The 17,455-nt window shown below is 47.0% G+C and overlaps 1 protein-coding gene across 1 annotated transcript in view; it reads right to left on the reverse strand.

Moving 5' to 3' along the window:
- Positions 1 to 738: 738 nt before the first annotated feature.
- susd1 (sushi domain containing 1) overlaps positions 739 to 17,455 on the reverse strand; it is a 296,951-nt gene continuing 280,234 nt past the window's right edge. The window contains exons 21-23 of the mRNA XM_085984560.1: positions 16,750 to 16,843; positions 10,301 to 10,350; positions 739 to 7,209 (exon numbers count right to left, since the gene is read on the reverse strand). Coding sequence (XP_085840686.1) covers positions 10,332 to 10,350; positions 16,750 to 16,843 — 113 coding nt within the window. The 3' untranslated portion in view covers positions 739 to 7,209; positions 10,301 to 10,331. The remainder of the gene's footprint in view (positions 7,210 to 10,300; positions 10,351 to 16,749; positions 16,844 to 17,455) is intronic.

Consider the following 17,455-nt stretch of genomic DNA (forward strand, 5'->3'; position numbering starts at 1 on the left):
CCTCGCAATATCCCTCGACTCTTTCCACATATGTGGTCCAGTCTTCTATTGCATTATCAAAGGCAGTGATATCACCAGTCTTTGGCATCTTGAAAATCTAAGATGGTGTCTCCCGCGCTTTGCCTTCGTCCCCGATTTAACAAAATGGCGCCTCCCACGCTTTTCCTTCTTCCCCGCCGAGTTAAGATGGCGCCTCCCGTGCTTTCCCGCCGCTGCCGCTGCTGCCAACGCCGCTCTCCGCGGTATTTTTATTTTTAACCGTTCCCGTCGTGGAGCGGACCCTCTGGGACACTTCCCTCCCTCTTCTTAGGTCCGAACGCTGTCCGGCTGCGAAGCACCAGCCGCACCCTGTGTGCTCCACCCTCTCTCTCTCTCTTTGCTTCCCAACTCGCTGCCTGGCCCCGTTGCAGAGCCACCCGATTGAGCTCTAGCCCGCCGCAGCCCAGGAAGGATCAGTGCACTACCTGCCACCAGCCCGATTGGCTGGGAAACCACAGACTGGAGACCAAGCCTGGCTCGCGACAGTCTCTCCTGCACTTTTCAAGTCGATGATTTGGAGGGCGGTTGCCCACGGTCGACACCCGTTTCTCGAGTTTCTGTGGATTATTTTTTTTTTCTCTCTTCTGGCTTCGACCGTCAATAACGTCGTCTGAGGTGCTGCCAAGTTGCAGGTAAGTTCGTTTCTTACTCGTCACCAGTATTAAATCCGTGTGTTAATGGAGACACGGAATGCAGGAGTTGGTTTAACAAGTCTTTACTGAATGGAGACAATCGGGAACTGAAACTACAGAAGGCTGCTAGCGCCTTTTTATACAGGGGTGGTCACTGCCGGTACTGCAGTCTGAGACCAGTTATTCTCTTAAAGGTACACACACACAACAATCTTGCTTTTATGGTCTCTAGGTTTGGACTCCCCTACAAGTGGAAACATCTCTACATCTACCCTATCAAACCCTTTCAAAATTTTAAAGACCTTGATTAAGTCATCCTTCAGACTTCTGTTTTCTAGAGAAAAGAGCCCCAGCCTGTTCTCAGGTACCAGATATAACTTCTCAGTTCTGGTATCATCCCTGTAAATCTTTTTTGCACATTCTCCAGTGCATCTATATCCTTTTTGTAATATGGAAACTAGAACTGAGCACAGTATTCTTAAGTCTTTCCTGATCAGTATAACCTCTCAGTTCTGGCATTATACTTGTAAATCTTTCTTAAATCAACCCGCTCAGTATCTAAGTCGTTCCCTACTAAAACATTGAATGACATGGATGAATAAACCTCCATTTCTGTGACCCCTTGTGTAACCGAAATATTCCTACCAACCCTGGCCAGTACCTTAAGGGTTTCACAGTCCAGGGAGGCCTGGATAGTATAATCACGAGGGAGGATGGAGGAGGTGCAGCCGATCAACCACACCCAAGGGCTGAGGGAAAGGCAGGCCCAAAACTTCATTCCTCACCTCGCAGAATTTGTAACGGTGCTGGGAGAGCTGCAGAGAGGGGCAGAGTGTGCTCAGAAGGAGGTCTACACCACATCTGTTTGTGCAGGATGAGATAGTCGGTCTCATGGATGAGATGAGCTTCAAGAGCAAAAGAAATGCAATGAGAGACAAGATGCAGAGTGATGGGTGATCAGAGGTATAGTGGGTAAGAGGTCAGTAGCAGGGGTGGAGAGGAGGAAGGGTTGGGGGGGGGGCTATCGGCAGAGAATCCATGAGTTCTTCACACTGTTTTGGAGAGGAAGGTGGATGGAGTGGGGGGAAAGGATTTGAGGAGGTGGTTCATTATAAAGAAAGACTCCGTGGGTTCTGACAATCTTCCACCTGAGAATTCCCCGCAGAAACTCTGGGAATGTATCTGAGAACTCTCAGCAGGTTATGTGGTTTGATTTCCAAGAGGATCATGGTCTAACCCTCTTTCACTCAGAGCTTTCAGAAATGTTAACCTGAGAGCAATTGTAAAGATAGACTTGCATTTCAATAGTGCCTTTCATGGCCTCAGGACGTCCCAAACGTTTTACAGTCAATGAAATACTTTTGAAGTGTAGTCACTGTTGTAATGTAGCCAATTTGCACACAGCAAGGTCCCACAAATACCAATGTGATAAATGACCAGATAATCTATATTAGTGATATTGGTTGGGCGATAAATATTGGCCAGGACACCAGGGATAACTCTGCTGCTCTTATTTGAAATAGTGCCATGGGATATTTTACATCCACCTGAGAGGTCAGATGGGGCCTCGGTTTAATGTCTCATCCGAAAGACGGCACCTCCGATAGTGCAACACTCCCTCTGGAGTGTCAGCCTAGAGTTTTGTCCTCAAGTCTCTCGACTTGTGGCTTGAACCTGCAACCTTTTGACTCAGAGGCGTCAATGCTAACCACTGAGCCTTGGGATGTCTTAGGCTTTGAAGATAATCCTGCAGTAGGAGGATTTGGCTGAGGAGGGCAAGCCAGAGTAATACCTGACGCCGCCAAGCCAACTCTGATGATGAATGACTAGACCAGATGTGTGCCAGATGCGCGCCAGATGCGCTTGAGTTTGCCACCCTCTGATTTAAGGGAGTGACGACGGGGACTGTACCAGAGGAACGGCAGAAGTGGGAGGTGGAGAGTGACTTGGTGGGAACAAGGGCATTGAAGTGAGAGATGAGGCAGCAGCTGAGCAGGTCAAGGGGGGCAGAGATATTGTGAGGACCAGTGGGAGTGGTGAGAAAACGTTCTCAGATTTCGGCCAATGTAGTTCTGGAAATGGCTGCTGGTAGTTGCACAGGAGTGATCTGGTGTGATGCTGCCTATGGGTTATCTTTCCTCTCTTTCTCTTCGAAGGCCAGCACCTCACCTACGCTCTGTATCTCGCCAGGCAACCAATAGCACACCTCCACTTCTTGCTGTTCAGGGACCACCTTGCTTGAGGCACCAATGTGCTGCAGTGTCACCGTGCAATGGAACTTTGCGCCACTGAAAAAATCCCAAGTCTGCTGGCATCCTGGGTGTGGAAGTTTGTTGCTTTTAGTTCAGTCTGGAGTTTCAGTCGTCTGGAGAACAATGATGTACCTTTAAGAAGTATTTGTGTCATAATCAGCAATTTAGTCGACTTGACTATACACAATCTGGTTTCCTGTCGATGCATGCTTTGAATTATTACCCAAATGCGTCAGGGAAAAAGCCCATTTATACTCATTTGGAGGTGTGGTTATAAGTATGTAACACTTCAAAATGTGATGATGTTTCAGTACGCTCTATAGTACTGCAGAAGGGAGTAACCATGATAAAAAAATGTTTTAAACAAGATGCCATAATCTGCATGATATAATTAGAATATGTGGCAAGACAATGTTAGCATTTAACTCATAACCTGCCTGCATAACCCACTCACAAATTTGTCACTTGAGTGATTCACATCAGGTACAAGCTTGTAGTATTCAACTTCTCCCTATCATGCATCCGTTATATCAACAAGGGCGTGAGATATTACAATGTTATGGTAATGGCTGGATATAGAATCAGAGAATGATACCGCACAGAAGGAAGCCATTTAGCCCATTGTGCCTGTGCCGGCTCTTTGGTAGAGCTATCCAATTAGTCCCACTCTCCTGCTCTTTGCCCATAGCCCTGTAATTGTTCTCCCTTAAAGTATTTATCCAATTCTCTTTTGAAAGTTACTATTGAATCTGCTTCCACCAGCCTTTCAAGGCAGTGAATTCCAGATCACAACAACTCGCTGTGTAAAAAAATGTTTCCTCTGGTTCTTTTGCCAATCACTTTAAATCTCTGGTTATCGATCCTTCTGCCACTGGAAACAGTTTCTCCTTAGTTACTCTATCAAAACCATTCATGATTTTGAATACCTCTATCAAATCTCGCCTTAACCTTCTCTGCTCCAAGGAGAACTACCCCAGCTTCTCCAGTCTCTCCAAATAACTAAAGTCCCTCATCCTGGTACCATTCTGGTTAAATCTCTTCTGCACCCTCTCTCAGGCCTTGAAATCCCACCTAAAGTGTGGTGCCCAGAACTGAACACAATACTCCAGCTGGGGCCTAACCAGTGTTGTATAAAGGTTTAGCATAACATATGACCAACAGTGAGGAAACGCTCTATAAATCAGATAAAGCTGTCACCGAGTAACATCCTAGTTAAAGACCACTGGGAATGGATTAGGAGAAAGGCCTTGAAAGTTGGTCATGTTTCAGCCAGATTTGGGGCACAATTGGGGTGGGCAGGGGCCGGATTTTGGGAGCAGGACTTGGTCGCGCCAAGTCTCTGTCCCATTTGGAGCTGCACCAGGTCTTCCTCAAGGAGTGGAGATTGGCAATTCTTGTGCCCACCGCCTTTGCTGATGACATTAGGGAGAAGTGGCAGAAATGGCAGGACCACGTTACCCGGTGGAATCGCTGCCAGTCCAGCCTCTGTTGCCTACAGTGCACTGTATGAAGCAGGTGTGTTTTACTGTGTAAAGTCGCACCCTGGTCGAGGTGGAGCCCACTGTATGCTGAACGGCTGGTATCCTTAGGGCAGTGGATCGCTCTCGGCTGCCATAAGGAAACTGTGTATTCTGGAAAAGGGACAGTGTTTTTTTGTTGTTAAACAAAGGCATCTCCATCCCCAGCCACTTGCCTCTGCCATGTAATTTCCTTTCCCTCACCCCTCCAAACTTTTAACAGTCCCCTTGCTTCACAGCTGCTGGCACAGGTGCCTGCCCCTTTTATGCAAATGCCCTACAGCCCGTAAATTCAAACAGGGTCAGGTGTACCTGGGCAAGTAAACACAAGTCCCACTCTACTGGGATTATGGTGGAGGAGCGGGTTCAATGCTTTTCAAGGCCAATGTCCCTATAGAACATAGAAATATATCCAAGTTTGCTGATGATACAAAGCTAGGTGAGAATGTAAGTTGTGAGGAGGATGCAAGGAGGCTTCAAGGGGATATAGACAGGCTAAGTGAGTGGGCAAGAACATGGCAAATGGAATATAATGTGGAGAAATGTGAAGTTATCCACTTTGGTAGGAAAAATAGAAAAGCAGAGTATTTTTTTAAATGGTGATAGATTGGGAAATGTTGGTGTTCAGAGGGACCTGGGTGTCCTTGTACATGAATCAGTGAAAGTTAATATGCAGGTACAGCAAGCAATTAAGAAAGCAAATGGTATGTTGGCTTTTATTACAAGAGGATTTGAGTATAAAAGTAAAGACATTTTACTGCAATTGTATAGGGCCCTGGTGAGACCACATCTGGAGTATTGTCTACAGTTTTGGTCTCCTTACCTAAGGAAGGATATGCTTGCCATAACGAAGGTTCACCAGACTGGTTCCTGGGATGGGGGTTTGTCCTATGAGGAGGGATTGAGGAGACTAGGCCTATATTCTCTAGAGTTTAGAAGAATGAGAGGTGATCTCATTGAAACATACAAAATTCTTACAGGGCTTGATAGGGTCGATGCAGGGAGGATGTTTCCCCTGGCTGGAGAGTCTAGAACCAGGGGTCACAGTCTCAATAAGGGGTCGGCCATTTAGGACTGAGATGAGGAGAAATTTCTTCACTCAGAGGGTGGTGAATCTTTGGAATTCTCTACCCCAGAGGGCTGTGGATGCTCAGTCGTTGAGTATATTCAAGACAGAGATCGATAGATTTTTGAATATTAAGGGAATTAAGGGATATGGAGATCGAGCAGGAAAGTGGAGATGAGGTAGAAGATCAGCCATGATCATATTTAATGGCGGAGCAGGCTTGAGGGGCCAAATGGCCTCCTCCTGCTCCTATTTCTTATGTTCTTATGTAGAACAGGTGAACACTAATGCTAATCACTAATACAGATTTAAAGAAAAGAGCTTGCATTTTTATAGCGTCTTTCACAACCTCAGTACGTCCCAAAGCACTTTACACTCAATTAAATACTTTTTGAAGTGTAGTCACTGTTGTAATGTAGGAAACATGGCAGCCAATTTGCAAACAGCAAGCTCCCACAAACAGCAGTGTGATAATGACCAGATAATGGGCCGGATATTCCGGTCCCTACGGGTGGGTACGCGCTGTGTACCCAGCCGTAGGGACATCGGAAATGCCGGTTTCAGGCATGCATTGCGCATGCGCTGAAAACTGGCATTTCCAATCTGTCAAGAAAGCTCTTGACAGATCCTCCGGCTGCCCGGGAGAAGGGCCTCTGCAGCTGGAGAGTTCCATTTTTTGGAGACCCTCCGCCCGCAGAAAACTCTTACAATTCTTGTGCCTGATAAAAGCAGGCGTAAGGCCTGCTTTTACCAGGATAAGAGTTGAAAAAAGTTTAAAAAACTGATTTATCATGTAACAATACTTTTAAAAAAGGTAAGTTTATTTTTAGCCCTGTAAAAAACTTTAATTTTTTTGTCAAAAATTAAAATTTTTGTTTAAAATAGTTAATTTATTGTAATTTCAAGTAATTTTAAAAATGTGATTTAAAAAAAAAATTATTTAAAGTTTTACTATGTTTTGGGGGTGATCTCCATTCATATATTTGACAGGTTTTCCTGTCAAATGTATGAAGGGAGATTCCCTTCTGTGATTGGTTCCCCATGGCCCACCTGATCCCAGGGATGCTGCGAACTACCTGCGCCTCTGGGATATGTGGGCTCTGCGCACTTGCAGTTTGGAGAGGCCCAGCATCGGAATTGTGCGCATCCTGGGAGCCTTCAGGTAAGGGTGCAGGTTTTTCTAGATCGCAGTCCTCCGCCCACGGGAGGCCTGCAATCAGAATATTTGGGCCAATGTGTTTTAGTGATGTTGGTTGAGAGATAAATATTGGCCAGGACACCAGGGATAACTTCCCTGCTCTTCTTCGAAAATAGTGCCCTAGGATCTTTTACGTCCACCTGAAAGGGCAGACGGGGCCTCAATTTAATGTCTCAAATGAAAGACGGCACCTCTGACAGTGCAGCATTCCTCAGTACAGCACTGGGAGTGTCAGCCTAGATCTTGGTGCTCAAGTCCCTGGCGTGAATTTAACATTATTTAGAAACATCTTATCATATAATACAAATAAATAAGTTTTACAATCACAGCCTGTCCAACAGTGGATGAAAAAAGAAATCTTTGATGTTATCTTGTGTAAGGTACAAGTATACTTTTAAGGTGTGATATCCAGGCGATTTGCTTTTGTTCTTATTCATTGAGAAGCTTCTGGAATTGGTGAAATTTGCTGAATAGCCTGTGGGACAATGGATCTTCCTTTATTTATCTGTTTAAAAAATTAAATAAATTTCAGATAAAAATTCAGACTAATTTGCACATCCAAATGTACAGCTTTCCACATCCTTCGTCTTTCCAACGCCTTTTGCATAGAATTACATTACAAAGAGTTTACAGCACAGGAACAAGCCATTGGGCCCAGCTGCTCTGTGCCGGTGTTTGTGCTCCACACGAACTTCCCCGGACCTTACTTCATCTCACCCTGTCAGCATAACCTTCTATTTTTTTCTCCCTCACATGTTTATCTAGCTTCCCCTTAAATGCATCCCTGCTATTCCCAAGGTTGAACACTGAAACTTGAGCAGCAGGGGAATCACAGGAGCTAAAGCTAAGGCACAAAGATGGCGACTCCAATCGGGAGGCCAACCAATTATAGATGTGTTATTAAGACAGTTTACAAGTATTGAGGAACTAGAAAAAAAGGACTTGCATTTACATAGCGCCTTTCTCAACCTCAGGACGTCCCATAGCGCTTTACAGCCAATGAAGTACTTTTGAAGTGTAGTCACTGTTGTAAAGTAGTCTTACTCCAATTATATAGGGCCTTGGTGAGACCACATGTAGGGGTTCGCAAAATCCCCTCAACCCCCGAAGATCGGGAAATATTAATCCACATCGTGGACAAAGACTTTGCGTGATTTAAATTGTCTCTGGGTTGGACAATGTTTTAAAATGTGCCCAGAACTGCAAAAGGCTGCGTTAAAGGGCCCATGAGCTAAGCAGCACTTGGACAACACTGGAATCAAAGAACTTTGTAAAAAATCGCAAACCTTAAGACAGTACATTTTAATTAAAAATTGTACCCTTGAGTTTGGTAAATTGCCCAGGGATAAAAATGGCCATCAGAAAAGCATGGCCAAGGTCAAAGGGCTTGGAAGCAGCTTGTGTATGTCTGTGAAAAGGGGGAGGATCAAAGTTGGCAGTCAAATTCTGTCAATCAAAAGGGGAGTTTCCCCCTCCCTCCAGAGACAATCGATCTTTATTTACAAGGATGTTTGCACAAGGGATTAAAACCACTTGACTGTGGTTTCAATGACAAGAGAATGGGTTTCTGTTTACATAGTAATCCAACTCCATTCAAAACCCATCACACACAATGAAACACACCTAAACTACGGAAGAGACTTTTTAGACTAAGAAAAGGAACAGTTTAAGAATGAATGGGTTTGAATCACCCATTACTAGACAATGGGGACAGTTGTATCCCTTTTGTTAGCCCAGAAAACTCCGGATCTGGGCAGGAACATTTCGGCCCAGAATGAAGACACATTCAAAACCCCTGCAGTTTTATCGACAGCCATCACAGATAATGGCAACTTTATTCAAACCCATCCCAGACAAGGGGATGGTTTGGATCCCTTTGTTTTAGCCCAGAAAACTCTGGATGTGGGCGGGAACATTTCGGCCCCAAAATTGGGGTATATAGAGATAGCTTCTCGGAGGCCTCGCTCTCTCTCTCTCTGGCTTGCCTCCGTGTACCCTCTACAGTGTGGGAGTCTGTCTGAAGAAGTAAGAACACCAGCAGTTTACTTTTAAAACACTGGGGTGTTTCTTTATTTCAGGGCAGTGAAGATCTCGTGGGACACGGAGCTGGCATTATAGTGGTGAGCATATATTTTTCTGACCTTCCACAAGGCAACTTAGGATAGGCATAGGGGTGGGGAGTAAAGTGGGATTTCGTTAGAATTGTCATTTTAGTCATTTTCCCTCGTTATGCCCATTTTTCCTCCCCTATCTAAGCAATTTTACCGTGATTACATTGATCGTGTGGTGTAGTTTCTTAGTTTTAATAAAATTTGACTTTCTCACATCCAGACCATTTGTCCATTTTTAATATATCATTAATTATAAGTTCCTCCAGTCAGAACTGGAAGGGTGGGTTTAGCGATTCAAAACTGCTGATTGGCATTGGTCACAGTGCAGTGGGAAAAAAAGGCTGCTTGACCAGGTAAATTACCGTAAACCAGGTAAAGGAAGGTAAATTACCGTAAACCAGGTAAAGGATGCCCCCCTACACACACCTGGAGTACTGTGTACAATTTTGGTCTCCTTACCTAAGGAAGGATATACTTGCCATAGAGGGAGTGCAACAAAGGTTCACGAGATTGATTCCTGGGATGGCGGGACTGCCGTATGAGATGAGATTGAGTAAACTAGGCCTGTATTCTCTTGAGTTCAGAAGAATGAGAGGGGATCTCATTGAAGCATACAAAATTATTACAGGGCTTGATAGGGTGGATGCTGGGAGAATGTTTCCCTTGGGTGGTGAGTCTAGAACCAGGGGCCACAGCCTCAGGATAAAGGGTAGGCCATTCAGGACTGAGATGAGAAGAAATTTCTTTACACAGAGGGTGGTGATTTTTTGAAATTCACGACCCCAGAGGGCTGTGGAGGCTCAGTCATTTGGTATATTCAAAACAGAAGTTGATAGATTTCTGACTAGTATGGGCTTCATGGGATATGGCGATAGGGCCGGTGAATGGAGTTGAGGCAGAAGATCAGCCATGATCTCATTGAATGGCGGAGCAGACTCGAGGGGCCGAATGGCCTACTCCTGCTCCTATTTCTTATGTTCATATGTAGGAAACGTGGCCGCCAATTTCTGCACAGCAAGGTCCCACAAAAAGCAATGTGATAATGGCCAGATAATCTGTGTTTTTACAGTGATGTTGATTGAGGGATAAACAATGGCCAGGACCCCAGGGATAACTCCTCTGTTCTGCTTTGAAATAGTGCCATGGGATTTTTTACACTCAGTTGGGAGGGCAGACGGGGCCTCGGTTTAATGTCTCACCCGAAAGACGGCACCTCCGGCAGTGCAGCACTCCCTCAGTACTGCACTGGAGTGTCAGCCTCGATTTTTGTGCTCAAGTCCCTGGACTTGAATCCACAACCCACTGAGCCATGGGTGACACATTCCATAAAGTAATCTGCACCTGTGTCACGGTACATGTTTAGCAACATATCATATTGCCGATCTCAACAAGGAGTCGTCGCACACAGGATGACTGAAATACCACACGAGACTGTAGAATGCCCCCACCTTTAAACAAGGAAACTATTTATAATTTCCAACTTACCTGTCATTTTCAGCACCATTCTCGGCAGCTGTCATCTCATCTTGAAGCTCCTGAAAGAAAAGGAATCAAAAAGAGAAATTAAGTTATTTCCCATCTCCCTCTCCATTTTATGGGCCCCACGTATTCATGTAGACCAGATTCCGAGGCATCGGCCCACACCACCCTTGGATCAGTCACTAGGCATTGCATCTATTGTTGTTGCCCCGCCCCTAGAGGCATGGACGAGATCAGAAATGCACTATGTGGCAATCATGATGGCGATCTCCTTAACTAATGTGCTGGGTCACTAGTCTGATCTAAAAGAATCAATAACCACACCAGCACCGCATTTACGGTGTTATATTTTATTGCTAATTGTTCATGGTGGCTGATACAATAACACCATGGACAGGAGAGAAGGTAACTCACAGAAAAAGAAACCACTAAGATAAGTTAGAATGTACAATGGGGGCCAGAAGTTATACTGTCTGTCATCAAGAGCTAGTTTAATTTTCCAAAAATAACAAACCTTCACAAGTCTGCTACAGTGTCCTTTTATTAACTACGTCAGTGAGAAGCTCTCATGGTAGCTCAGGGAATGAATGTATTGTGTGATGGAGCATAGAACAGAAAGACCCCCAGGCTCAATCCTTGCTGAGATAGCTTATCTCAGTGTGGGTGCTTTATCTGGTCTCAACATCCCCCAGGGTGGGTGAAAAGGGGGGAAATTAGCCAGGGGTTCTACTTGATCACTCTTCAGGGTTCTCTGCTGAGTGTGTGCAGCATGCGTGAGGACTAAGTAAGCTTCTCCTGCAATAGCCCCAGTGGTTGAAACATTCTCCAGACTCAGGCCCATATAAAGAATAGCCATGGGAAGTTATGTTAAACTTGTATAGAAGCTTGGTTGGACCACACTTAAGAATACTGTGCTCGGTTCTGGTTTCAATTATTAGTAAAAGGATGTCGAGGCACTGGAGAAGGTGCAAAAAAGATGTACAGGGATGATGCCAGAATTGAGAGGTTCTATCTGGCACCTGAGAACAGACTGGGGCTTTTTTCTCTAGAAAAGAGAAGGCTGAGGGATGACCTAATAGAAGTCTTTAAAATTGTGAAGAGGGTAGATGTAGAGAAGATGTTTCTATTTGAGGGGAGTCCAAAACTCAAGGCCATAAATATAAGGTCCAATAAGGTCTAATAAATCCAATAAGGAATTCAGGAGAAACTTCTTTACCCAGGGGCACGGTGGCATAGTGGTTAGCACTGTTGCCTCACAGCGCCAGAGATCCGGCCTCGGGTGACTGTCTGTGTGGAGTTTGCACATTCTCCCTGTGTTTACGTGGGTTTCCTCCGGGTGCTCCGGTTTCCTCCCACAGTCCAAAGATGTGCGGGTTAGGTTGATTGGCTATGATAAAAAATTGACCCTTAGTGTTAGGGGGATTAAATACGTGGGGTTACGGGGATAGGGTGGGATGTGTGTTGGTGTAGGGGCTACGGGGATCGGGTGGGATATGTGTCGGTGCAGGCTCGATGGGCCGAAATGGCCTCTATCTGCACTGTGGGGTTTCTGTGATTCTGTGAGAGTGGTGAGAATGTGGAACTCGCTACCACATGGAGTCGTTGAGGCGAATAGTATAGATGCATTTAAGGAGAAGCTAGACAAGTAAATGAGGGAGAAAGGAATATAAGGATATGTTGATAGGGTGAGATGAAGTAGGGGAGGAAGGAGGCTCGTGTGGAGCATAAACACTGGCATGGACCAGTTGGGCTGAATGGCCTCGTTCTGTGCTGTCAATTTTATGTAATAATCCTTCACGTCAGTTATTGCTATAATACATACACCCTAACTTTGAAATGTTAAATCGCTGAATAAGCATGAGTTCTCTTGGAAAATTTCAAAATGTATTCTTTGTTCACACCCTGTCACGTGTAGTGAACAGGCCATTTCAAACTACAGCAAATCTATAACAATTGTAGATTCTGTCAGCACACCATGTGAAATTGGATCTCATGCTATAAGAATGGGATAATTAGAGATTTACGATGTGCTTTTTATAAACAAATTGGGAGTCATCATTTTAGGATGATTTAAAAAAGTAAAGAGTTGCAAAAATAATGCTCCTTTAATCACATGGACCATAATCTAGAATCATAGAAATTTATGACACAGAAGGAGGCCATTCGGCCCATTGTGTCTGTGCCGGCTGAAAAAGAGCTATCCAGCCTAATCCCATGTTCCAGCACTTGGTCCGTAGCCCTTGTAGGTTTTGGCACTTCAGGTGCATATCCAAGTACTTTTTAAATGTGATAAGGGTTTCTGCCTCTACCACCCTTGCAGGCAGTGAGTTCCAGGCCCCCACCACCCTCTGGATGAAGAAAATTCTCCATTAAGAACCATACCCACGTCTTCTGCCTCCACACACAGGTTACCTTTTTAGTCTCTAATAGGCCCTACTTTTTCCTTAGTTATCCTCTTGCTCTTTATGTATTTATTTATCTCATGGTAAAACAAACCTTGGCAAAACTAAAATCTCTCCCCTACCTATTCACATTCATTTTTCTTTATTCGGAGAAGTGTAGGGGAAACACTTGTAAAATTACACATTCCCTAGGTTTGGGTCATGTGTAAAAGTAATAGCAGGCATTGCAAACAGTTGCTTGCTTTCCACTCGCTGTAGAAACCTGCCTTTGGGTATTCTTTCTCAGCATTGAGTTACAAAACAAAAATAATGGTATGAAGTTCTACGATATCATTAGTAAAATCACTCCTAAAGCATGCAAACAGCAACTTTAATCCCAACGTGTCAAACAGAAATTTGGGTGCTGATAGGGTCGCCAACTCTGGTTGGACGAATTCCTGAAGGTTTCATCACATGACCTCCTGCCTCCATCTGCCCTGCCCCCACACTCCCGCCATTGGCTGCCCAACACGTCCATCCTTGTGCCGCCCCGCCATCCCACGGCCAATTGGAAAGCGAACAGGCTCTTCACTACCCGAATGGATGGTTCTTGACTGTCAGTCAAACAGCTTTTTTTTACCATCACCAATATTTTAATCTTCTCTATATATAAAGTGGTACTTCTGTCTGTCTGTCTGTCTGTCTGTCCGGCTATACACTCTCAAGTTATGGAGCATACCTACACGTGCGTTACATCAAAAGAAAGCTTACGATTCCGGAACGGTCATAAGCGTATTTACTTTTCGGTGAGACAAAAATTGTGCCCACGGTATCCAAAAAACGTTCAAACTTCCGGTCATTATCCGCTCATTATTCAAAATTCCACTCATTATCCGCTCATTAGCATCAAGTGACGTGAAGGTCGACCAATCGTACAGTCAAGCGACCCGACGGTCGACCAATCGCTGCGTCGCGGGGGCGGGTTCCTAGCGCGAGTGGGCGGGCCGTCCTAGAGTCGAGCAACAGGACAATTGACCAATCCTACACTTCAGCGACCTGACGGTTGACCAATCGGTGCGTGTGTGGGCAGGCCTTATCATTCTGAAATGAGGTGAGTGGCCGCCATCTTGATTCCAAACTCTTCGTTTCTTTTTCCCGCTTTCTGCGTGTTTCTTTTCAAATCTACATTTCCAGCAAAAAAATAAGTTGCTTTTAAAACACAAAGGCCTAGAAATTCACTTGGGCGCGGGCAGCTCGCTCGCGCCCAAAAGTTAGCGCTGGGCGGGGAGGCATTAGCGCACGCCGTATATTCGTCTTCTGCGCCCCAATTCGGAAGCGGGCGCTATACCAGGGTGTGCCCGCCTCCGTTTGGGGCGCTGCAACTGAATATCGGCGCGCTAGTTGCCGCAGCGCCACCCGATGCGGTGCGGCAGGCTGCGGTACTGCAGGCCTCCTCCTTCTCTTAAGGGGGAGGTGCCTGCAACGGCCGGAGCCCCGATCGCGAGTGCCGGCAAAACAGCCCGGCACAACGGAGAAGTGCCGGGCTCCACGGAAACCAGCCGGCAATGCCGCGGAGGGGGGGGGGTGGAGGAGGCCGGGGAAGGAGTTGCGGGCAGGCGGCCGCCGAAAAAGCGGCCGGCCGCACCTTCCGCTTTAAAGCACCCCACTATGGCAGCAGGACGGCCCCGTTTTCTGGTCGCTGTTTGCGCCCGCTTCGGAGGAGGCGGCCGCAAAATAAATATGGGGATCGGCGCGGTTTCGGGGCGTTACGGGCCACCACGCACACCGATGACGTCATCGGTCCCGGCGCAGCGCTAACGGCTACCGCCGCCAATACCGCTGCACTCAATTGCCGCGCTACCACCCCGCCGGCGCAAAATACCTCTTTAGGCGCTAAGTGGGCGCAAGGCCCACTGAATTTCTAGGCCAAATTGTTTTTAAAAGTTAATTCATTTGTAAATCTTTTCTCTAACCTCTATAATTTTCCTACCTTTCACCGTTTTTCCAGGCCTCGAAGCCTGGGCCTCTGTTGCCCAGCCACGCCCGAGCTAAGCACCTCCCGTCGTGATCAACAAAAGGCCTGCGATCACCACCATCTTTGTGAAGGCTGGAGGGGGCGGGCCTGAGCCGAGCGTAGCCACCACCACCATCTTAGTAAAGGCGGGCAGGGCGGGAGTCAGCGCGCACGTCAACTTCCACCCAAGCGCGACTTGAGTCCGGCCAGGCCTCATGTGGTAGGTTGCGTGGTGGCGTCTCTCTCTCTGGTCTTGAAGCCAGCTCGGGCGGGGGGCGGGGCTCGGGAGAGCGGGAGCGCGGAGCTCGGGAGGGCGCGAACGCGGGGCTCGGGGAGGCGGGGCTCGGCTCGGGCGAGCAGGAGCGTGGGGCTCGGGAGAGCATGAGCGTGGGGCATGGGGGGGGCGGGAGCGGCCACTCGCCCTCTATCTCTCCTTCCCTCTGTTTCTCTCCCCTCCCCCCCTCCCTCCCCCCCTCTCCCCACCCCCCTCCCTCCCCCCTCTCCCCACCCCCCTCTCCCTAACCCCCCCTTCCCCCTCCCCCTCACTCCCCTCCCCTCTCCCTCACCCACCCTCTCTCTCCCCCCTCCCCCTCCCTCACCCCCCCTTCCCCCCTACCCCCCCTTCCCCCCTCCCCCTACCCTCCCTGCCCCCCCTCCCCCTACCCCCTTCCCCCTCCCCCCTTCCCCCCAGTCGCTCTCTCTCTTCCCCCCAGTCGCTCTCTCTCTTACCCCAGTCGCTCTCTCTCTCTTCCCCCCAGTCGCTCTCTCTCTTCCCCCCAGTCGCTCTCTCTCTTCCCCCCAGTCGCTCTCTCTCTTCCCCCCAGTCGCTCTCTCTCTTCCCCCCAGTCGCTCTCTCTCTTCCCCCCAGTCGCGCTCTCTCTTCCCCCCGTCGCTCTCTCTCTTCCCCCCAGTCGCTCTCTCTCTTACCCCCAGCCGCTCTCTCTCTTACCCCCAGTCGCTCTCTCTCTCTCTTCCAACAACAACATGCCCTCAAAAAACCCTAGGCACCGCCGGGCACTCCAGCTAGTAACTAATAATCAGAAGTGTTCAAAGAAAATGAAAAAAAACACAATTTGTTTAATGTCCCTATGATTTTTCTCCCGGGTGTTGCTCGTGGCAGTGTCGTGGAGACTAATCTTCAATTCCCGGAGGCTCCAGACCAATCCTAGAGGGTTGGCAACCCTAGGTGCTGAGTATGAGGTTGGGGCTGGTTCACCCATGGTGCCCGACAGTACCATCGATTATTAAAAGGTGTTAACTTTACAGGGTGCAAGAGCACCAGTTCTCAGTACTGTGGCAGCAAGGGCATGGTTAGACCCCTGAGTTACGGCAGTGATACCTGAGGCGGGAGGAGGGAGAGCTGAGACCAGGAACCTCTTCACAGGCGAAGGCAACAATCAGAGGAGAGCTGTCATCACACATCTCCCTGGCAACTGGCTCAAGATCTGAATTGGCCGGGACCTGAGAGCAGCACACTCAACTCCCCTCTTAGTCACAGGGGCTGCTAAGTCAGGGAATGCCTTGGGGATTTGAGAGAAGATTATAGAAATCCATAGCCAACCCTCCCTCAGGAACAAGGAAGCACAGCAAAACAATAACAACAACTTACAGTTATATAGCGTCTTTAACATAGTAAAACGTCCCAAGGCGCTTCACAGGAGCATTATCAAACAAAATTTGACACTACGCCAAATAAGGAGATAATAGGACAGATGAGCAAAAGCTTGGTCAAAGAGGTAGGTTTTAAGGAGCGTCTTAAAGGAGGAGAAAGTGGTAGAGAGCCGGAGAGGTTTAAGGAAGGAATTCCAGACCTTAGGGCCCAGGCAGCTGAAGGCACGAGACTTGGTGCGAGTTAGGACACGGGCAGCAGAGTTTTGGATGAGCTCAAGTTTATGGAGGGTGGAAGAATGGAGGCCGGTTAGAAGAGCATTGGAATAATCAAGACTGGAGTTAACTAAGGCATGGATGAGGGTTTCAGCAGCAGATGAGCTGAGGCAGGGGCAAAAACTGCAGAAAAGGTGGGACAGTGATATTGGTTCTGATGTAAAGACCATACATACCATGCTAAAGAATAGCAGAGAAACAGAAGAAATCCAACCGCTCCCACGGAAGCCAGTCCTAAAAAAATTATAATCTGCACATTGTGTGATGAACCTAAACAAAGAGAAGAATTTTGTGTAAACAAATTGAAAGTCTTCCAATTTAGTGACAGCAATGAAGCGAATAAGCACCAGTGAATCACCTGACCTTATCCCACCCACATGATTAGAAATAATATTTGTTATGATAATATATATCGCACACTGTAAACCTACGCAAGGTTAGTTTTTGGAGACCTGCGAAGTCAACTCTGTACGGGTCAGGTTCCAGTTTATAGGCAACAAAAACCGAGGGTGGGTTTAGATTCGTAAATGTAGGAACAGGAGTGGACATAGGAACAGGAGTCGGCCATTCAGCCCATCGAGCCTGTTCCACCATTCAATGAGATCATGGCTGACCTGTGATCTAACTCCATGTACCCGCCTTTGCCCCATATCCCTTAATACCTTTGGTTAACAAAAAGCTATCAATCTCAGATTTAAAATTAACAATTGACCCAGCATCAATTGCCGTTTGTGGAAGAGAGTTCCAAACTTCTACCACCCTTTGTATGTAGAAGTGTTTCCTAATTTCACTCCTGAAAGGCCTGGCTCTAATTTTTAGACCATGCCCCCTAGTCCTAGACTCCCCAACCAGTGGAAATAGTTTCTCTCTATTTACCTATCA

This window comes from Somniosus microcephalus, chromosome 1 (genome assembly GCF_052327205.1).
Source record: "Somniosus microcephalus isolate GS21.2 chromosome 1, FLI_Smic_1.0, whole genome shotgun sequence".
Taxonomy (NCBI): Eukaryota; Metazoa; Chordata; class Chondrichthyes; order Squaliformes; family Somniosidae; genus Somniosus; species Somniosus microcephalus.